Source organism: Sinocyclocheilus rhinocerous, unplaced genomic scaffold (genome assembly GCF_001515625.1).
Source record: "Sinocyclocheilus rhinocerous isolate Xijiao unplaced genomic scaffold, SAMN03320098_v1.1 scaffold185, whole genome shotgun sequence".
Taxonomy (NCBI): Eukaryota; Metazoa; Chordata; class Actinopteri; order Cypriniformes; family Cyprinidae; genus Sinocyclocheilus; species Sinocyclocheilus rhinocerous.
Window position 1 is genome coordinate 2,599,820 of NW_015662163.1, and position 23,634 is coordinate 2,623,453.

Below are 23,634 nucleotides of genomic sequence, written 5' to 3' on the forward strand. Positions count from 1 at the left end.
ATCCATATGCAAGCTTTATTAACATGAGAGGAGGTCAGAAACACAGGCAGGGTCGAACAATGGCAAACAGGTATATGGCGGGCAAGACACAAGAATAATCCTAGGGCTAGCGAAGGTCAACGAACGGCGAACAGAATCAAAAGGGCAAGACTAAAGGGATAAATCCAGGAAAACAGGCAAAGATCAGAAACCGAGAAAACAGACAAGGCAAGGCTAGGCTAGGCTAGGAAGCTAACGAGGGCTCAGTAGAGTAGCTATCAAAATGATACGCGCTAAACAATACTCGGCTGTTAGAAGGAGTGAGATGGAGTGTTAAATAGTGAGTGAGTGATATGAAACAGCTGTGTGCAATCAGTGCTGTGTGCAATCAGTGCTGTGTGCAATCAGTGCTGTGTGCAATGGGTGCAATGAACGGTGGGAAATGTAATGCGGTGTGATATGCAACAGTGTGAGTGCGAGCGACAATGAAAATGGAAAGGGTGACCTCTGATGGCTAGCAGACGGAAGTTCATGGACCGGACACGTAACAATCATATTAGTTTGCTGATAATAAAGATTGAAAAATATAAATAATGTAATAAAAAGTAGCACAGAAGTTCATTAACAAGTTAATATTTCAGTAATTTATTGACACATGCCTTGTTGCTGTTTTAAATGTGCTTTAGAAATAAACTGAACTGAACATTTGCATGTTCACGGTTCTTATGATTAAATTATAAAAACATTATTAATGTGTTAAAAAAATTTTTTTTTATTATTTTAATTTTACATTCTTATGAATATAACTGTTTTTAGTAAGTGTTTTTATTTTAAATGATTACATTGTTTATTATTAATTTATTAAATTATTTGTTATTAATTAAAATAATTAAAACAAAGTAAAACACTTTTAGTGCACATTTTTTATTTGATTTTAAAATATTTATTTTAATTTTGGATCTTTATGATGCTATTTATTTTTATTATTTATTTTTATTTAATTTAACTAAAAAGTATTTTATTTTTGATTTTATTTTATTAGTTTAGTTTTTATTTTATTTTGTCTTTTATCACTAACTACAAATTAAATAAATTATAAAACATGAAAAATTCACATAAATAATTTTAAAATAAAAACAAACCAAAATAAAACACTTACTAAAAATGAATAAAATCGTAAATATTTAAAATTGTAATAAATAATTGAGAAATAAAAACAAATAACAGGTTGTTTTCAACCAACAGTTGGGTTAAATGTTTAACCCAACATTCTGGGTAGTAACCCAAATGCTGGGTCAAAACAACCCAATTGCTGGGTTTGTCCATATTTTACCCAGCGCTGGGTTGTATTTAACCCAGCATTTTTTAGAGTGTGTAAAATCCAATTGCAATTCAAATACATAAAGCTTAAATGTAGGCCTAAATTTATTTATTTATTTTATTTTATTTTTTTCAGAAGACTCCTGTCATCTATTTTCCTTGCGTTCCATTTAGCTGTTTTGGAAACACAAGACTGTGTCCTCTGTGAACATTAGCCTAATAAACACGTCAGAAGGGGCTCAGCTGAAACCAGCCTAAATTCAGCAATTCCCTAAAACCAACTTGTCAAAAAAAGTAGTGTGTAGAATATATAAAGTACCATGGTGTTATTGGTTCTCTCTTGTGCGTGGATTTCAGGATAATTCTCATTTGAAAAGGTCTCATCAAGCTTTCTCTCCGTTTCGTTCTGTCGCCCACATCACAGTTTCTTAGCAGCACAGCCTTGAGTTAGGTGTTACTATGACAACACTCACCAAATAGAGCGGGAAACCATTGTGGAGTGATTCACTCTGCCGACACTTCTGCTGGTCCTATAATGGGAAGTTTATTTACTTGCGGGCAGTTGCTTCACAGTGTCAGTGTGGGCTTTCAGCTTTCACTGTTATACTTTTAGATTGGATTCATAACATTTCTGAACAAGAGACAGTGTCCCTTATTGATGCCTGTTTGTGCTCTTTTCACAAACCATACTCAGACATACTTTCACTTTGCGTCATCTATGTGAAAGTGAAAAGACCTTCATAATACTGGTCTACACTGATATTATTTTTTAAATAACATGGAATGAAAAGTATTTATCTAAAGGATATTAAATGATGTATAAATTCCCCATGAAAACTTTCAAAACTCGTACTTCTCTATCCAAAAAATATTTTGTTGAAACCAAAATGCAAAAACCACTTAAAAATCATTACCTTTGTTGAATAAATTAGTAGCTGGCAATTTTTTTATTTTTTTTTTTCAAAAGTAGTAGTCATTAAGGTCAGATATATGACATGAACACTACTGTTCAAGGGTTTGGGGTCAGTATTATTTATTTGTTTATTTATTTATTAAAAGAAATGACTACTTTTCAGCAAAGACGCATTCAAAAGTGACAGTAAAGGCATTTATAATTTCTGTATCAAATAAATGCTGTTCTTCTTTGTTCAAAGAAAGAATCAAAGATTCCTGAAAAAATGTATCATGGTTCCCAAAAAATTATGAACATTAATGATAATAAATGTTTCTTGAGCAGCAAATCAGTATATTAGAATGATTTCTGAAGGATTATGTGACACTTGATTTGACAAATTACTTTTTAAAATATATTGAAACTGAAAACAGGTTATTTTAAATTGTAATAATAATTCATAATATTACTGTTTTTATTTTTTTTGTTGGTCAAATAAATGTACCCTTGATGAGCATAAGAGACATTTTTTAAAAACATTTAAAAAAAATAATAATTTTTTGAGCAATTGTGTAAAAAGTCATGTATATAGTAAATAGCATATTTAATATAGAAATAATAAATAATCAGAAACTGTATCTAGATTTAAGGGATAATAAATGAATACAAATGCATCCGATGGGTAATAATGAAATTTATGTGTTTAGAGCTTTTTTTTTATATATTTATATACAATATAAGTAAATATATATAAGCATCAGACCATCTTTTAAATATATTTGTCTTTGATTTTTTTCCCTCAACAGTCACTTCGAGAGGAAAAGCAGATCTATGAGAAGGAGCTCATGAACTTGTGTGCCAAATATGAAGAGGACACTGCTCACTTTAAGGATTCCCACAGCCGGGCGCTGGACGAGCTCTCCAGGAAGCACCGGGCCGTTCTAGAAAACACCCAGAGCGTCTCCGAGAAAGAGAGGAACCGACTCCTGTCCGTGAGTGAACTCTGTCACAACACCCACTGGCTGTCAGCCTGGGCCCACATACAACTTTCTAAAGACTCCCAGAGCTGTCCTGTTGAGATATCAGCATGACTGCGCCTCACTCGTTAGCTTCAGACTGAAGAGTAGCTCGCTGTCTGGCGGCAGTCAGGAGGTGTCACCTTGAGAAAGAACAAGAAGTACCTTTGAGCGCAAGAGAAAGATCAGAGAGAACAATTGTTCCCTTTCAGTCGGTCACTCTCGACGTCACGTCGGATGACCGACGAATTGGGATCTCGCTTAGAGGGACCAATCTACTTCGAGTGTAAACTAAACGAGCCAATGCAGATTGGCATGCGATTATTGCATCCAGCTGCTGCTGATCACAGTGCCAATGTGCATTGGCTCGTTTAGTTTACACTCGAAGTAGATTGGTCCCTCTAAGCGAGATCCCAATTCGTCGGTCATCCGACGTGACGTCTCCGTTCCCTCCTTCAGGGAACGAGGGTTACATACGTAACCGAGACGTTACAGGTTCAGGGTTGGAGGACATAATTATTTGACAAACCAGATTTAAAATGTACAAGTTTAAAAAAAAACACATTTATTAGTAGGGATGTAACGATTAACCGCGAGCCGGTTGAAAATCGATTTAAATATGTGACGATTCAAATCGGTTGAGATGCTAAACAAATCGTGATTCAGTTAGGGGTAGGGGTTTATATGAATGTATGTCTGAGGGGAACTTACTTCTACAACATGGCTTATTCAATGCATGCTGATGAACTTTTATCATAGTTTATAGTTATATGGAAACGAAAGTTGTTAACATTCAACCCGTTCTTTATCATCAGTAGTATTATTTGTGATTTGAATTTTGTGAATGGGAGATTCTCTTTTGCTGTGTTAAGCCGCGAGCTTCGGATGCTTTCACTTTCGAATTCGCGATCTTGTTGTCACTGTTTTGCTTACATACATCTACACACCTTTCATTTTTTTTAAGACTAAAACAAAAGATGGATTCATTGTTATTCTTAATCAAAAAGCACAACAACAATAAATCAGTAAGATACAATGACAAATTAGCTTACAAAACGTTTATTAACAAAAACGAATAAGATGAGGCATGGCACACACCACATGCTGTATTATATACCGACTAATAAATTACAGAACGTTTAGCAAACACTGAGGAATCAAATAAATAAATAAATAAAAGAGAGCCTCCATAGCTTAAGGTAAACAGCAAAGATAGGTTTTTCAAAAATGAAAACAAACTATAAAATGAAAGTAAAACTAACGGTGACAGTGCTTGCATGTTTTTTCACCCACAAGAATACCAGCATGTTCACCTTTTCTGGTTTAAGAGGTGGTCTTTTACTTGACTTTCGCTTGAAAACCATCCATCGTTTCCTTATTAGTATTTATTTACAAGCACACAATAATCTGTCTGTTGCGATGATAATTAGGTACTGACATAATGATAGTAGAAACAAAATATTGTTGCTGTAGATGCTGTGATGCAAAGGTGTATGTTTTATACATTATTTATTTATTCATTTATTCATTTATTCATTCATTCACTCATTCTAGTGTTGTTAATTGTTGACTAAAACTTTTAAAATAGTTCTTATTAGAAATTGAAATAAAGCTGAAATAAAATAAAATAAAATATGAATATTATATGAAAACCCCAAACGTTATTTTTTTTTTAGAAAATTTGAAATGTTTCCTTGGTAATGAACTGTAAAAAATAAATGTAAATAAATTTAAGTTGAAATACTAAATTAACAATTAAAATTAAACATAATTAAATAATTAATATATAACAATAATACATTAATAATAATAATAATAATAACAATAATTTATAATAAATATAATATAATAAAAGCTAAATAGAAATATTTATAAAAAAATGACAAAAGCACATGACAAAATTACTAAAACTTAAACTAAAATGAATATGGAAACTGAAAATATGGCAATTCTAATTAAGCTAATTCTAAAATATTAATAAATACTATAATATTATATGAATAATACTAAACTAGCACTGGCTAGAGTAGGTTAAGCTTTCACTGTTATACTTTTAGATTGGATTCATAACATTTCTGAACAAGAGACAGTGTCCGTTATTGATGCCTGTTTGTGCTCTTTTCACAAACCATACTCAGACATACTTTCGCTTTGCGTCATCTATGTGAAAGTGAAAAGGCCTTCATAATACTGGTCTACACTGATATTATTTTTTAAATAACATGGAATGAAAAGTATTTATCTAAAGGATATTAAATGATATATAAATTCCCCATGAAAACTTTCAAAACTCTTACTTCTCCATCCAAAAAGATCTTTTGATGAAACCAAAATGCAAAAAACCACTTAAAAACCATTACCTTTGTTGAATAAATTAGCAGCTGGCATTTTTTTTTTTTTTTTTTTTAAAAGTAGTAAGTCATTAAGGTCAGATATATGACATGAACACTACTGTTCAAGGGTTTGGGGTCAGTATTATTTATTTGTTTATTTATTTATTGAAAGAAATGACTACTTTTCAGCAAAGACGCATTAAATTGATCAAAAGTGACAGTAAAGGCATTTATAATTTCTGTATCAAATAAATGCTGTTCTTCTTTGTTCAAAGAAAGAATCAAAGAATCCTGAAAAAATGTTAAGCACTGTTATCAACATTAATGATAATAAATGTTTCTTGAGCAGCAAATCAGTATATTAGAATGATTTCTGAAGGATCATGTGACACTTGATTTGACAAATTACTTTTTAAAATATATTGAAACTGAAAACAGGTTATTTTTACAGGTTATTTTTTAGATTCATTCATTCATTTAATTTCAGTGTTGTTAATTAAAACCATTAAAAATTGTTTTTGGTAATTGAAAGAAAGATTAAATAAAATATAAATATTAGATGCAAATATTTAAAATTAAAATTAAATTAAACCATAACGATAAAAGATGATTCAAAATATTAATAAATATGGAAATATTACATAAAATAAAATAACGTTGGGTAAACTGGTTTACACTTTCAGATTTATTTATTTCATTCATTTTTTCTTTGATTTTGTAAACACATGAATTTGCAGCAAAAAACTTGATACATCAAAATATGAAATGCTAGTTTAATTGGACATCAACAACAAAGAAGAGGGAAGTGCATTTCCCTACCTTTTAAAGTTTTATTTCACTATCCTATCCATGCGGGTCCTCTTTGCACGTCTTAAATGTCAGCTGCACCACTAGCTTAACATATCTTACACTTAAATAAATAACTACTAAGTTGTTAAAAAGTTTTTTTTTTCCTCCCGTTTGTCATGTCTTATCTTGCCTGGTGCACCAAGTGAACCAGAACTGCCAGTTCAAACAAAAAAAACAGGTGCATGATGCCTCTGAAAGCACCAGCTGATTTTCTAAAGAACTAGAGAATGAAAGTCACATGCGAATCTTTAAAAGATTCTCCAATGCAATCAGGCAATAAAACACTTTGGATTTGAATCATAACGATGTGTATGTGAGTGAGAAAAAACGCTAAACCTACAGACAGTGAAAAAGGAGAAGCGCAGGTGCCTCAGCTCCAGGAGGTTTGTTAGAAAGGAAGAGTGCGGTACGCAGCTTGGCATCCATGCTTCGTTAGGCACAGCAGTGCAAATTCATTTCTCACATGCTCTCACCTCCGTCCTGCTCAAGGTGTCCCAGACAGGACACACTCACTCTTTATTGATTTAAAAATGAAAGTCATATCTGTTATTTCCCTCATCAGTGGAGACAGGCTGGTGAATGGCAAACGTCATGACTAAACCGTCTGTTTTGATTCCGCTAGCTGATAGCATATGAAATAAAAGCATACAAAGCTGCCTGGGATTGACTCAGTCGGAGCGCAATCTGTCACCCTCCCCCAAAATAGGCAGCTGCCAGCAACCTGGCACATCCACATCCAAACGCTTCACAACTTCATCTTTTTGTAATTCTAGCTGAACGTCGCAGAGCAGCGGTGGGTTATTTCTCTGCCCGCAGTTATGGTGTTCCCAGGGTGTGCGTTCATTTTCAGGTCACTGAAGCCAAGGTCTAGCGAGGATGTTGACTCATGCCAAGCAGATCTGGAGTATACACTCTTAAAAATAAAGGTGCTTCACGATGCCATAGAAGAACCTTTTTGTCTAAATGGTTCTATAAAGATCTTTTAACAGCTGAAGAACCTTTCTGTTTCACAAAAGGTTCTTTGTGATGAAAGAAGGTTCTTCAGATTATAAAAACCTTTGACTGAATGGTTCTTTGTGGAACCAAAAATGGTTCTTCTATAGCATCGCTTGAAGAACCTTTTGAAGCACCTTTATTTTTAAGAGTGTACCTGGAGAGAGACATGCAGAAGGAGACGCGTTTTCTGACTCATTACAAATGTGATATATCTAGCTGGTTAATATAAATGAGGTTTTGTCCAAATTCTTATTGGAACTTATGTAGGAAGCATCTGTACTGTTTAGATTGTACATTTTTATCCCATTCTTAATGTTTTGCCATATGAAAAATGACATCATTTTTCAGTGTTTAGGTATTTATGAATGTAAGCAGTTTTGAGGTTTCATTTATAATTAAAATAACGATCATTCTCAAGTATTATTTTCTTTGTGCAGAAAAGATTTAATGGAAAAAAACAATTAAACACTAATGTTCAAAAGCTCGGGGGCAGTGAGATCTTTTCATTTTAATGTTTTTTAAGTCTTATGAGCTTACCAAGGCTGCATTTATTTAATAAAAAAATACAGTAAAACTAATAGTATGAAATATTACAGTTTAAAGTAACTATTTGGATATTATGGATATTTGGATATTTGGATTTTAGAAGGTTTTTAACATTTCAAAATGTATTCCTGTGATCGCAAAGCTAATTTTTCAGCATCATTACTCATTACTCAGGATCATTGTAATGTGCTGAATTGCAGAAACATTTATTATTACCAATGTTTAAAACTGTTGTGCTTCTTAACATATTTTTGGAAACCACGATACATGTTTTTTTTTTTTCCCAGGATTCTTTAATGAACAGAAAGTAAAAATAAAAAAATAAAAATTGAAATAGAAATCTTGTGTAACAATGTAAAAGTCACTTTTGATCAATTTAATGTGTACTTGCTGAATAAAAATAGTTTTATTTTATTTTATTTTGTTTTTTATTTTGATTAGATCAGAAAGGTCCCTTGTTTCAAGGGTATTTTTTCTTCAAAAAAACAAACAAAAACTTACTGATCCCATCCTGTTGATTGGTGGTGTATGTATAAATAATGTGCAATAATATGCAAATTAAATAAAAATTATTTATGCAAAAAATAATATTTAAAAATGTATACATTTATAAATGTACAAGTGTAAAATGATCTTAATTTATATAAAGCTAAAAACAGTCTGCGACCATCATACACACTATGCGATTTTTTTATGAAATCAGTTTAATGCCGTATATACAGTATATATATATATATATATATATATACACACACAACTATGATTCCATCCATTATTTTTTTAAACTGATTTTAGAACACACATTGTTTTCATTTGTCATGTGTCTTCTTACAACAAGGCACATGTTTCCGCATGAGTTTGTTGTGTTCGAACTACTGTTGTCAAACGTAATGGCCACGATACCAGTCGGTACTGTATTTTTCAAAAACGTCCATTTCCCGCTAACATTTGAGCACTGTTGAGCGGATTCTTAAACATCGCTGATTGGCCATAGTGTTCACGCGCTCAACAGATATGACAGTGATTGGCTACAATGATCATCGTTTCATGCTCTTCACCGAGCGCTCACACAGAAGCTCACGGGAGCGTTTGAAAGCAGGCATCTGTCAGCGGATCCGTCTATGTGCAGATACATTAGTGATCCGCTGACAGACGGTGCTTATTGCGGTCGCTACTTTTGACAACACTAGTTTGGACTGACTTGAAGGTCTGGTAGTGTGTGTTCCTTTCGTCTAGTTGTTGCCCAGTTTTTCCTCTGTAATTATTTACAAAGTCGGCAAGTGTATAATGCCTTGTTGTAAAATCTTTTCAGATTTTAAAAGTCGTGTATTCCATCCTTAACAAGCTGAGCAGTGAGTTTCCACTTCCTCTCCACGCTTACAGAGATTAAACCTGCCCGAAGCCGGCCTGCTTCACCTTTATTACCTGCTGTCAAACCCGTACGACCCTTCAGCAAACCTTTGTGCCGGTGGACATCCCCGGTTTATCACATTGCAGCGTGGCCGTTTTGGGCTTATCACACCCCCACCGTAGCGCCCGCCTCTCTCAGAAATGGAAATGCAGTTTGAAAAATTGAGGCGTGGATGAATAATCAATGAGAGTGGCCTCTGTTAGAGTGTGCCACTGACTCACTGCCTTGTACAGAAGCAGCGTGACGACTGCGCTGACGTCCTATTTTAGATGAAGCCTAGGGCCCTTCCACTCTCTCTTTCTTTATCTTTCTTTTCCAGAGCGCGTTCGGTATCTACTGTGTGTCCAAAGTGGGTTTGGTGACTCACTCCTCTGATGACAGACCCTCAGAGCATTAGAGGAACCTTTATTTTGGGAACCTCCACAGAGTAGAGCCGCTGTAGGCGAGCATGCATTTTATATTTTCTGGGAGGATTTTATTTTATTTGACATGGATCACAGCATGGATCCATTTTCACCATAACGCACGTCTTGTGTCACCAAGGCACAAGTGAGACACTCAAGAGGTGCCATTTGTATATTTGTGTGGCTTCAATTAGGGATAGAGTGAATTCTGCACACATGGCGGCTATACTGAGCACACGGCCCATTTGTTCGTCTGTGCTAACCATCAATTTTTTAAACAGGCTTACTTAAGGCCTCTTTCTCCTCAAGGCCCATGCGCCCACAAACGCACAGGCTTTTCACAGCGTGTTCCTTTAGGTGGTGTGTGTATGAATATGTGACGTGGATTGGATTCGATGTGGACTTCACTTTAATCAACATGGGCAAGGAGCTTGCCGCTGCTTTTATAAGATAAGAGGAAGAGATGATCTCATCTCTTTCATCTTTAATTCGTCAGCATCTATCGCTCTCCACTTTTATGTTACCAATTTGATTCATGCTTGCTGTTGTTTTAAGACATATCTTATCATGCATCAATGATATCTATCTGTTTTCACCATTGATAATGATTATAAATATTTGAACTGTAATGTATATTTCTTTCATGCCTTTTTTTATAGAAAGACAGACATAAGAAAAATACAGCTGAAACATTCTGAGTTAATGTGAGATATTCTAAATTTAGTCTGAAGTTGTTTGTGAAAAGCCAACATGAACTAAGACAGAAATGATCTACAAAAATTTAAACAGATTCTGTAAGCAGTTCAATTTGAATGAATTGCCGAATCTTAATTATTAGAGTTATAACAAGATATATAACCAGAATATGGGAGGAATATGAAATTATTACTACCTTGCAAGTGCTATGATAAGACAGGACACAATGAAAAACTGCATTTCATTCTGTAAATGTCACAGGATGGCTATGATTAGTTTCTTATTATAATATTCCAGAAGAGCTCAGTAAAGCTCAAGAATCTTATGATGAATAAAATATAGCTATTAAGTTCTTCCCATGCCTTGTTTTTGCATTGCAAATCTTGTCGTCTTATTTTTTCCTGCTTCCTGAGACAGATATTAAGTGGATTTTCCAAGGCACTACCCTGACATGTTTGAAATTAAGTTCCCAGACAGTGATGCCTTCAAAATGCCACAGCCTAAAAAAGATTTCTATCATGATTAAAGGAATAGTTCATCCAGTAATGAAACTTCTGTCGTTATTTGTGACCCTGGACCACAAAACCAGTCTTAAGTCGCTTGGGTATATTTATAGGAATAGCCAAAAATACATTGTATGGGTCAAAATTATGTCCAGGGTCACATTTATTCTCCCTCATGTTTTTTTAAACCCATGGGGTTCTTTCCTCTATGGATTTGGATCAACGTGAGGATTAGTAGTAAATGATTGGATTTTCACTTTTTGATGAACGATAACATAAACGACGCAATCCCTACACACGGTTGTCTTATTTCCAATAACGTAAATTGTTTCTCATATTTATAAGCTGTCGTCATTTGTAATCAGCATCTTCTGTTGGATTTATAGGAAATGGAGGAACGGTTCAAGAAGGAACGTAGCTCTCTAGAGGAACAGAAGAGCCTTTTACGAGAGGAACTGGACAGTCTGCGAGAGGAGCTCGCAGCCAAACTCAACATGGCCAACAGTGAGGTACAACCTTTTTTTTTTTGTCTCTGTGAAAGTGATTTAGCAGGTAGAAAGGAAGGCATGGAAGCAAAGGGAGGAGTGATTAATTTCAGTTGCATGTGTTTATCATCTCATTAGTCTCAATGTGTTTTAATGGGCTTCTGGAACACAAATCTGGCCGAGTCCCATGTACCTTAACCACAGCTGCAAATGGGCCAAGGAGACCCCTGAAGAGAAGCAGCATCACTGATTATTACCCTATCATTCAATTTAGCAAGGCTTCATTCACTTTTTGAGTCATGCTTAATGTGCACATCACAATTTGCTTAGCATAAATGGAAATGAAGCTCTGAAATTGCTGGAAAATCCATCTTAAGATGGTATCTGTTTTGAAATATGGTAGCTGTGGTTTTAGCTAGTCTAAACTGGTCATTGGCTGATTGATCATCGTGCATGTTCCAAAAACCAGTCCAGCTGGTAGCTGGTTTGTTGCTGGTCAAAGATGACGACCAATTTGGATCATCTAGAAACCAACTATATCCCTAGGATACATATTTAGCCATGCTCCTCACTTAAAGGCTGTTCCGCATTTTATGAACATTCTTTATTGGAATGAACTTTGAGCATTTGAGAGACTGAATCATGAAATCTCAGTCACGTAAGAGGTTATATTTAGGTTAGGATGCTGCCTTTTGAAGATATCCTGCTGATTTGCTGGTTTCCTAGCTGGCCTGGGCTGGTCTTTGGCTGTTTTAGCTTGGCAATCAGCTAAAAAGTATCCAAAACCCCTCTAAAACCAGCCAACAGGCCCACTAAGACCTGAAAAATACTTGGTTTAAGGTTTTTTTTCAGTTGAGTAGCTGCTTACGTAGCTCACTAGGGTATGAAATGTACTGTTATTTTTATTTATTTATTTGCAATTTTGTTTTACTGGGTTAATAATTAGCACAAGGTACAATTAAAAAATGTATGATTATAATAATTATATAATATAAAGAATTTAAGAGTTGTATTCCAAATATTTGTTATATGTTTTTAAATAAATAATACTAAAATCATTTGTTATGTTATGTTATTTTATTTTATATTTTATTTATCATTGTAAGAGCGCTATAGAGATTGAGTAGATTTATTGTTGTTAGTAATTAATTATATAAATATATATTAATTATATAAGTAATTTAATGCTTGTGTTCTTGTTACTTATAGTTTTAATTACAATACTGAAAATATTTTATTTTATTTTATTTTATTTTACTTTATTTTATTTTATTTTATTTTGTAATAAAGTGCCTCATTCTTACAGTGTCCTTTAACTCAACACTGAGAACAAGCATCTGCTCAAAAGTGAGTAACTTCTCCTGTTCCTCAGGTGAATCGACTCCAGGAGCTGACGAAGCAGGGAGAGCAGGGACTAAGTTCTGCTGAGGGACACATCTCCAATCTGAAGGACGCCCAGAAGAAGCTTCTAGAAGAGCTGGATGCCACGCGAGCAAGACTCAGAGAGACTAGCAACCTCCTAACAGCCCTTCAGGTCTATTACCAAAAGCAATTACTCCAAAAAATAATGAGAATGAGACTTCATACTTCAAAGTCACATAACTCAGCTGCTCCTGCCAGACATTTTTATCATTAAAGTTGATGTGGGTGATTTTTTTTTTATATATACTGTATTTGCCCTCAGTTTCCCTGAATAGCTTCTAAAAACACCTGCAATGAGTTTATCATTATGAAACGAGTTATAGGTGCTCTTTTGAATTACACCCACCTGCAGTTTTGGCCCCTTTGTGAAAAAGACACTTCATTAGAGAGGCCTCTTCCTGTGTCCTTGACCTGAAGCACAGTTTCTCCGAGTGACCATGCATAATGAATCAGACCTGTGTGTGCGTGAGGGCAGAAATGAGTGAGTGGAGAAATGAAAATGGATGTCCATCTCCTGGCCCCTGTTTGATTGATAGCTGTGAAGAAGAGCCCTCCCTCTCATCCTGAGTGCCGCGTGTTAGACCTCACAATCACGGGTCGTGTGCTTAATGGCTCATCAGAGCTAATGTTCGCTCTCGTTCTTGTCCTCAGGGAGAGATGGAGTCTAAGAAACAAGAGCATGATGCCAAACTCATCGCTACCAAAGGGGAAGAGAAGCTCAAAATGGATAAGATGGCCCTGGAGCTCGAGCTGAAGTGGACCGAGGCGCTCAGGTAAGAGCACATGCTTTTGGGTTACACACGAGGGAAGTTCTTGGAAATGTGCTTTCAGAGATATTTACTCACCCCCATGTTATGTAAAGGGTCATCATCGAAATATGGTGACCAACCTGTCCCTTGAATTTTCAGTTATGAAAAAAATAGTCAAGAAACTCCATATAAATGGTATTTTTCTCCAACATATTAGTTTACTAAATAATATCCATCCATCTATGTCTCTGGGATGATGTAGCCTATGAATGGATGGCCAGATTAAATCACAGATTAAAATGATTCAATTTTTAAATTATTAAAAACCCATTGGCTCCATCTGGTATTTTTTTGTTGTTGTTATTTATTTGTTTGCTTGTCTAAGTTTTAAGCATTTTTAATTCTTGTATTCTAAATAATCGTATAATGTAACGTAAAATTAATAATAATAATAATAATAATAATGCCAATCACACATTAAATGTTTTTTTTTTTATTAAAAGCTGCCTTTGCCTTTGTTTTCTTAATAATTTATTTATTTTTAATGATTATGTTTTAAGCATCAATGTGAGGTCCAACAATTGTGCAAAAAAGGAAATTATTGTTTTCTAAATAATTTTTACACGTTATAATTTACATTTTTTTCCCCTTTCTTTATTATTTATTTGTTTGTTTATTATTTATTATAGGTTTATTTTATGGGTTAAGTATTAGTGAAAGCTACAACAGTTCTACAGAAAACAAATAAAAATGTTACTTGAATATTTGAATGTTACCAGAATAATATATTACTAGAATAATAAAAGACATTTATTTAATTTTCCAATTATTTGTCAGTGATGTTGTCAATGTTAAAACTTGTATACAAAAAGTTGTGGAAAAGTATGTCAGAGTAAGAAGAGAAATCAACATACTTAAATAATATTTTGGCCATACTTTTCCATGACATGAGGGAGAGTAAACAATGACAGTTTTTTTTTTTTTTTTTTTTACAAAATGTATGTATCAGCTTTTTCTCGTTCTTTCATGTTCTCTCTTTCTTTGCCAAGCTATGTGATGACTTATATACCCTATAAAGTTCCCAACAGCTGTAAGTGTTTTGGCATTGCCTCAGAAAGCCCTGCCTGCTTAATTCATTAGCAATGCTTACAACCAGTGTTTAATATCATGGGCCTTCAAATAAGACAAATAGGTCATTAGTACAAGCCTGAGCTGTATTTAACTAAAACAAAGGCCATTAATGGGATAGTTCAACAAAAAAATGAAAAATCTGTCATCTGTTACTCACCCTTAAGTTGTTCCAAACCTGAATTTCTCTCTTCTGCTAAACACAGAAGAAGTTATTTTGAAGAATGTGGGTAAGCAAACAGTTTCTGGTCCCTAGTATTTTTTTCTTTATGGAAATCAATGGCTACCAGCAACTGATTGGATACCCCGATTCTTCAAAATCGGTTATTTTATGTTGAGCAGACAAAAAAAAAAAAAAAATTTACTCACCCTCAAGTTGTTCCAAGCCTGTATGCATATACAGGCTTGGAACAACTTGAGGGTGAGCAAATTTTTTTTTTTTCGTTTTTTTTTAGGGTGAACTATCACTTTAAGGACATTTTGGCTACTTTGTTTGCCCATAGTTTTGCAAAGTTATTATATTATAGTTACCAATTCGCCACTAAAACATCCCCAGAAAATGATAGAAAATGAGCTAACTCGGAAGGTTGAAGTTGAATAGACCCTAAGCAGACACTCAACATGCTTTAATGAGAAATCAACAAGACATTTATTTGATTTCATCCTTGGTAGCTCATTTCATCTTGGTGCCCTGGAGCGTAATATTTGGGCTTTAACTTGTTATTTGGGAGAATGTGGACCAATGTAGAGCTCGTTATTGCTCAAAATAAGTGCTTGTAATGATTTTGGATCTAGGTCGAGAGACTTGAATTTCAAGAGACTCCTTGTTTTGAATATCTAGGAGCTTCCATGGCCTCACACACCACAATTAGCAAAGGTTCTCAACTAATATCATTTATGGTGCTGATGAGTTATTTAATGAAAGTTTAAAGTAGGGATGCACCGAAATGAAAATTCTTAGCCGAAGCCGAACAAAATGAAACACTGGGCCGAATACCGAACACGGTTTTTCGCATTTTTTCCCCCATTTTGCCACTTTTTTTTTTCACCATTGCATAAATTAAATAGCCAAAATGTGCTTTAAAAATATTTACTTAACACTGAACATTTTTTAACATTCTAGCAGACATTATACCAATAAAACACAATTTAACTTAAAATTAATAAGTTTGTAAAATAATATTTTTTGGCCATTTTTGAGACCCCCTTCTTGAATCAGGCATGCATTTTTTACTGTACAAATAAATGCAGCCTTGCTGAGCAGAAGAGACTTCTTTTAAAACATTAGAAAATATTACAGATCCAAGTCTGAACACTGAATGCTATAATAAATGTAATAATAGAGCTGTTGTAATTATTATTATCCTTATTATTGTTTTTTTATTTTATTTTACAGTACAACAGTAAAATTACAATAATAACATTTATTAATGTTGATGGAGTTCTTGCTTTTTCTCAGGTTTTATTTTGGCAGAAACCCGCAGACGTCAGTGCTTCTTTTTGTTGACAACAGTAGATTTATAAATGATTCTCATTACGAATTTGGGAAGACGTTTGTTGCACGTGTCGCATTGTCACATGCTTTCATAAAATTCAATTCATAAAAATGTTACTAAGCAACTGACGAATAACACTATTTCAGCGCAGATTTTCCTCGCACTTTGGACTTTGAACCCTGGCTCCGCAAGCTCATGCAGCGCTGTCAGAATACATGCAATTCGTTCATGTATTAGAAAACACAACGTTCTGCAGTTTATTTAATTGTTTAAGGGCATTTCGCGATTTCAGTCATCATACAGTCAGTAACCAGCAACAACCACCCCTTCCTCTTCTCATGGCAGACATACGATGCAGTACTAAACAGTCTCTCGCTGTCTGTGCTTGTAATGATTTTTGCGTCTTTCTCGGACAGCTTTAAATGATTCCACACTGCCGACATGTGTTGTACAATTTATTTGGTCTTTTCGCTTATTCGGCCGAACATCGAAAGAGCTTTTGTTGCTATTTTCGTCCGAATAATTTCGGTTGCCGAACATTTGGTGCATCCCTAGTTTAAAGGGGTCTAGTCCATGGAAACAGCATTGATTGGGTTTACAATAGGAATTTTACTGTAGAAATGCCATGTGGCAAGAAATGCAATGCTAACAGGTTGCTAAGGATGCTAATAGACAGTTTTCTGCTTGAATTATAGACTTCATTGGTGTTATTTTAGTATTATTTGCTATTACAGTATTTTTTAAATAAAATTTTAAATGCGCTTTTAGTTTTGTATTTTAATTTTTATTTAATTTTAATTTTAATTTTTTTTTTTTTTTGTAGTTTTGATATGTGATTTTGTGATTTATTTTTTATTTTTATTTTTATTTTTTTTATGTAGTTTTAGTATTTTTAGTGCTTCAGTTTCAACATACCTGTATTTAACTTCCGGTAGTTGCCAAGGCAGCATTTATAATTTTTATTTAAATTTTCATCTGTTTCATCAGTTTTTCATCTATTTATATTTTATATATATATTATTTCATTAATGAAAACTATAATAGTTTTAATTTTAATTTTAGTTATCAATAACAACATTGTAATTTGGGGGAAACTTGATGTAAAGGGTTCAAAATGTGAGAACTAAAAATATTTTTAAAAGAAATCTGTTTTAGCATGTAGGAGAATAATGAAGTAAGCCTATAGGCAAAGACTTCCTTAAGCTGATCCTTCCATTAAATGCAGAAAAAGATGTTCAGGCATCATCAGAGGACAAATGTTTTGCAGATTTTGTTGCAAGTTTGCGTCGTGCAATTACACTCACAGCTGCACGCACAATGAAGTTCATAAAAACTCCAGATGGATCCTCCCCTTCGAGGCAGCGCCGTCTGGATATCGTGTGCTGAGTGCAACAAATCAAAACTGTTTATGCCAGTTTTGATTGCTGGACTGACAGCTTTGCACTGAGATCATTTATGAAAACAAATGGGACTCCCTGTAAGAGTTTATAAAGGTGATAAAGCCACATACAGCATTCTGCTCAACAGAAGTGCTGGTTAATTCACCAGCTTCTCTTGTAATGCACACCATGAGTGGATGAGGCAGTTGCTGTGTGTGTGATTGTTTCTGACTTAGCTATAATTTTAGAGACAAAACTGCATTAACAATTCCCAAGATGTCTGGGGGAAAAAACTCTTTTCAGTTGCTCTGAATCGTTTGGAAGAAAGAGGAGTAAAGGGTTTGAGACCAGGCTGGATTTGAACATGCAGCTCATGAAACATGTCTAACCACTTGGCCATGACTCCAACCTGTTTGCCTTGTAATTTAGCTTTTTGTCTGTTCATTTGACATATAATGCATACCTGGGGTGGCATATTTTGCCCCCTACATTTTAAAAGATGAATATTGTGAATATATTATGCTGTAAATCTAGGCAAGTGACATGGAATAATCTTGGAAGTTATTCTCTGGTGCAATCTAAAACAATTTTACAGTTTTTACATAATTATGAATAATATGCTTTTTTTAACTTTTCAAAATTATATTACATATATACAGTATCTCACAGAAGTGAGTACACCCCTCACATTTTTGTAAATATTTTATTATATCTTTTCATGTGACAACACTGAAGAAATGACACTTTGCTACAATGTAAAGTAGTGAGTGTACAGCTTGTATAACAGTGTAAATTTGCTGTCCCCTCAAAATAACTCAACACACAGCCATCTGTGAGATACTGTATATATATATATATAGCTATTGAAATATTTCTTTTTTTTTTAATGCATTTCCTGCACTGATGTAGTGCAGACAAAAATGTGATTTAAAATACATTTTCAAATATATGCATTTTCCCATTTAAATTCATATGAATGTCATTTATATTTACATTGTTCATCCTGACTGCTATATTTCATCTATAACTATTTTATACTGAATTTCATTAAATATTTTTCACTATATTATGTTATGTTATGTTATATGTTATGTTATGTTTCTCACACTAGAGGACCATTTAAATGATGAAGGTAAAAATGTGATGAAAATTTTGTTAAATTTAAAAGTATTATTTTTGCAGTTATATAAATTTGTAATTTATATTTACATTGTTAATGTTTACTGCATCCTCTCTCTCTCTCTCTCTCTCTCTCTATATATATATATATATATATATATATGTGGGGGGGGAGAGAGAGAGAAAAGAGATAAGATAAAAAAGCGTCTGCTAAATGACTAAATAAATAAATAAATAAATGTGACCAATGGCAGGTGGGAGGATTGTTCAGAAAACTTCACATTATTTTTTGCATTTCTGTTTGTTGAAGCCTGTAGCAGAGAAATTGCACAGTTCATCTTAACAGTAGCAAAAGACTACATGTAAACCCACAGTAAGCCAGACAAACAAGTCAATATGGGGAATACATGCTTTAATAAACTGCAAACCCCAAAGACACTTTTTAAACGGATAAGAGCATCAGTCAAATACAACAGTAGTTGAAAATGCACCGCTCATCCTCACTTTAATATTACCAGATATTGCAGATGTATCCTTGGGTTCCCCTATTTTTCATATGCTGAACCCTCATGTCTGCTGACTTAGTTACTATTGCATTTATACTGTACAGATGGCAACCACACACAGTTTTCTGTAATCAAATCAGGCCCAAAAACAATACAAAATCATATACAGCTTTTCAACTATTTACAGCAGTGCATGATTTGATTTATTCTAAATAAAAGTATGACCCTGAAACCAAAAGTCGTTTTACCGAACTCATTTAGAACTGCTTTTTCAGTCATGAAGCTCTCAGTTATTTCGGATGGAGGTAGAGGATTGGGTTTTGTACATGATATGGCCATGGTGAGTGAATTGTGCAAGTTATTTAAAAAAATGATCAGTGCATTAATTGAACATCCACTTTTTTGAAAATCCACTGGAGTTAGTATACCAAACACGTACTTCTGACTATTGTCATTGGACTTTCAATGGGATGCAGTAAACCTAATCTTGCATATAATATTGGATGAATAATATGCAATTTGGGATTTATCCTAGTCAGTAATCATTTCTACGACTAGTACAATGTGTACCACCGCAATTTGTATTGCTGATATTACATTATTTCATCTATCTCATATGATTTCAGGTTTGTGGTGGCTATAATCAAAGACACATTGTAACTTACAATTCAGTTGATTTGCTTTTAAACTGCGGGTCATGTGATACACTCACCAATCAAAAATTCTCTAGATGCCTATAATGATCATTTTCAGCTTTAATCACAAGATTATGACAAAAGCCAGCAGTTCAGCCTTGCTTCAGTATAGTCATTAGCTCCATTCAGTCATCTCCTGGTGTCTGGACTTTGTTTTATAGCTAATTATTTTTCCATGGTCTACTTGTCCTCGTCTAGAGTAGGGAAACAGAATATTACAGATGGAAAAAAGAAAACCGACTGAAAAATGACATGTGACCCATACTTGGAATTAGTGCTCTGCATTTAACCCATCCAAAGTGCACACACACAGCAGTGAACACACACACACACACCGTGAACACACACCCGGAGCAGTGGGCAGCCATTTATGCTGCGGCGCCCGGGGAGCAGTTGGGGGTTCGGTGCCTTGCTCAAAGGCACCTCAGTCGTGGTATTGAAGGTGGGAGAGAGCGCTGTACATTCACTCCCCCCCCACCAACAATCCCTGTCGGCACGAGACTCGAACCCGCAACCTTTGGGTTACGAGTCCGACTCTCTAACCATTAGGCCACGACTTCCCCGACTTAAAAAACCTCAAGGGACCTCAGGCAAGCAATGCTAACGTTTTTTTCTCATGACAGAGCATAACGTACTCTGTTACTAACGTAACCTCGGTTCCCTGAGATACGGGAACGAGTACTGCATCTTGCTAGACGCATATGGGAAAAAGCCTTTTTTCTCCTGAACTGAAGCCTTTTTTCATTCATGCAGTGAAACTGCACGGCCATTGGTTCGTGCAGTGTATTAAAAACGAACCAATGGCTAGGCAGCGGAGCTCCACAAGCCTATGGTGACGAAGCCCACCAAAGCCTGCCAGAATGGGCGGGGCATCTGGCTATATAAGCTACGCACCATATGACTAGTAAGTCAAATCTCAAATAACTGCCCTGATGAATCCAGCCTCCTGGCACCCCTTAGGAAGCGGATGACCGCGCTGTTTCTGCCCACCGATTGGCCCTCAATAGGGGCATAAGAGGCCGCTATAGCCGCCACATAGACTTTGAGCGTGGATGGTGAGCGTCCCTTACCCAGCAGCTCTTGCAGAAATGACAATACCTCTGTCAAATCGGAAGTATGAGGGTATTTGCCGGTGTTTAGACACCAAGCGGAGAAAAAAGACCCCTTTAAGGCGTAGAGGCGTCTCGTAGACGGGGCTCTAGCCTCCGAAATTGTGTTTAAGACTCGCTCTGGGAGGCTCGAAGGCTCCCGTCGAGCGGCCAGAGGTGCAGGGCCCATAGGTCGGGCCGAGGATGCCATAATGTCCCGTTCGCTTGAGAGAGGAGATCCTGTCTCAGTGGAACAGGCCAAGGGGCCACTATCAGTAGCTGAGTTAGCTCTGATAGCCACAGCTGGTTCATCCAAAGGGGGGCCACCAGGAGAACTTTGTGTTTTTGTTCCCTCACTCGCCTGATTACCTGTGGGATCAGAGCGATAGGGGGAAAAGCATAAAGAAGGAGGTTGGGCCAATCGTGAGCCAACGCGTCCCTGGTCTTTGAGAAATAAATTGGGCAGTGAGAGTTGTCTTCTGAGGCGAAGCGGTCCACCTCGGCCTCGCCGAAGATCTCCCAGAAGATCTCTCCAGAACCGTCTGCGGATGGAGCGTCCACTCCCCTGAGGGGACATTGCTCCTTGATAGCATGTCCGCTCCTTGGTTCAATTTGCTTGGTTTATGCGCTGCTCTCAGCGAGTGTAGGTTGAGTTGAGCCCATTCCAGGAAGCGCTCTACCAGAGTGAAGAGACGCTTCGAGGAGAGGCCTCCCTGGCGATTTTATGTAGGACACCACTGACATGTTGTCCGATCGAATTAGCACATGGTGCCCTTTTAGGACTGGCAGGAAGAACTGACAGGCTCGACATACTGCTAGCATTTCCAGGCAGTTGATGTGGAAGCCTTTTTCCGCCTTCGACCAGTGGCCGAAAGTCGGTATGCCCTCGCACAGCGCCCCCCAACCTGAGTTGAAGGCGTCTGTCGTGACAACTGTCCTTCTGCAAACCATCCCCATGGCCACGCCCTGTTCCATCCAGCGGGAGTTCTTCCAGGGGGCCAGGGCTGTTACACAGGCCTGACTCACCCTGATCTGCAGGCGTACGTGACGCCACGCATGGGATGGAACCCGTGATTTCAACAAGCGCTGAAGGGGGCACATACGAAGCAGACCCAACTTGTAGCACTGGCGATGCTGAGGCCCAGGCCCAGCATCCTCTGAAACGCTTTGAGAGGGCGAGTGGAACCAATCTCGAAGGAGGTCACCAGCCTCCGTATGGCCAGAGCTCGTTCCGGCGCGACTACAGCTCTCATTTGGGCTGAGTCGAAAATTGTTCCCAGGAACGATATTCGCTGGCTGGGGAACAACGTGGGCCAGAACGAGCCAGTCATCAAGGTAATTGAGAATGCGGATTCCCATCTGTCTCAGAGGGGGGGAGAGCCGCGTCCATGCTCTTCGTAAAAGTGCGGGGGGCCAGGGACAGCCCGAAGGAAAGGACCGTGTATTGATAAGCCACTCCCTCGAACGCGAATCTCAAGAATCGCCTGTGACGGGGGGCTATCTGGATGTGAAAGTATGCATCCTTCAGGTCCAGAACCATTTCCACGGCTCCTTTTGCCAGCAGATTCATCATTTCTGAGCGCAGGACGTGAGCGCTTGTGAGTAATGGAAGAGGAAGTTTGCTCTCTTTTTGAAAATGTTTGTTTTATTTTTCCCGCTATTACAGCGGCTGAATGCTTGGGCGCATAAACAGACCCACTGTTTGCAAAAAACACATTTCCCTCTGTACCCGGAGTTGAACGGGGTGTCAAGAGGTCTAAAGATCAGGATGATGCCTGAGGCGTCAAGTTCAACGCAAACTTGGGTCGGGGACCCTGGCACTTAGGAAGAAGGTAGCGCTTGGCTGAGCGAGAGCGTCCCCGCGTCTGCTGCGCTTTAGCGGGCTGAACGGCGGGGGCGGCAGGTGCTGGCTTTGCGGGCTGCTGAGTCGGTGCAGACTTAGGGCGAGCAGAGGCAGCAGCGGAGCTGGAACACTTAGGCAGGAAATGTCGCATAGCTTGGGACGATTTCTGTGCCTCCGTGAAGCGCTCGGCGAATCCTTCGACCGCCGGGCCGAAGAGACCTTTGGGAGAGACTGGAGCATCGAGGAAGGGGATCTTATCCGCGTCCTTGATCTCTGTTAGCTTCAGCCACAAATGGCGCTTGAGCACCACAAGGCTGGCCATCAATCTGTACGGAGCAGTACGGAGGCGGGCAGAGTAGGGAGCGCATCACGATCTGGTGAGCTCGTCATGGACCTCCGGGAAAAACGGAGAGGAACGCTGACGAGGGGCCTGGCGGCGCCCCAGCAGGAACCACTCATCCAGACGGCTGAGGGAGGGCTGCTCTGGCGGAGACCACTCTAAACCCAGCTCCTCTGCAGCTGATGCTGCCAATGACATGCTGTCATCAAGCAGCTCGTCCTCACTTCCCCCAAATGAGATCAGGTCGCTCGCACCAGCAGAGGGACGCTGATCAGACTGGGAGAATACTCTCTCTGGGGTGAGAGCGAGGCACGCAAGATCTGGGCCGATGTGGGCTCGCTCGCAGCCGGTCGCTCGAGCCCTCTGCCCCGCTGTTTTTTCCTCACAGGTCCCTGGGAGGAAGAAAACGGGAGGGCGCGAGGGGCGGAGTCGCTCTCTG

At 37.2% G+C, this 23,634-nt stretch overlaps 1 protein-coding gene across 1 annotated transcript in view; it reads left to right on the forward strand.

Moving 5' to 3' along the window:
* Positions 1–23,634, forward strand: part of LOC107727572 (protein FAM184A-like) — a 159,382-nt gene that overhangs the window by 72,093 nt on the left and 63,655 nt on the right. Inside the window, exons 6-9 of the mRNA XM_016537471.1 lie at positions 2,998–3,183; positions 11,332–11,454; positions 12,803–12,964; positions 13,504–13,626. Of these exons, the coding sequence (XP_016392957.1) occupies positions 2,998–3,183; positions 11,332–11,454; positions 12,803–12,964; positions 13,504–13,626 (594 nt within the window). The remainder of the gene's footprint in view (positions 1–2,997; positions 3,184–11,331; positions 11,455–12,802; positions 12,965–13,503; positions 13,627–23,634) is intronic.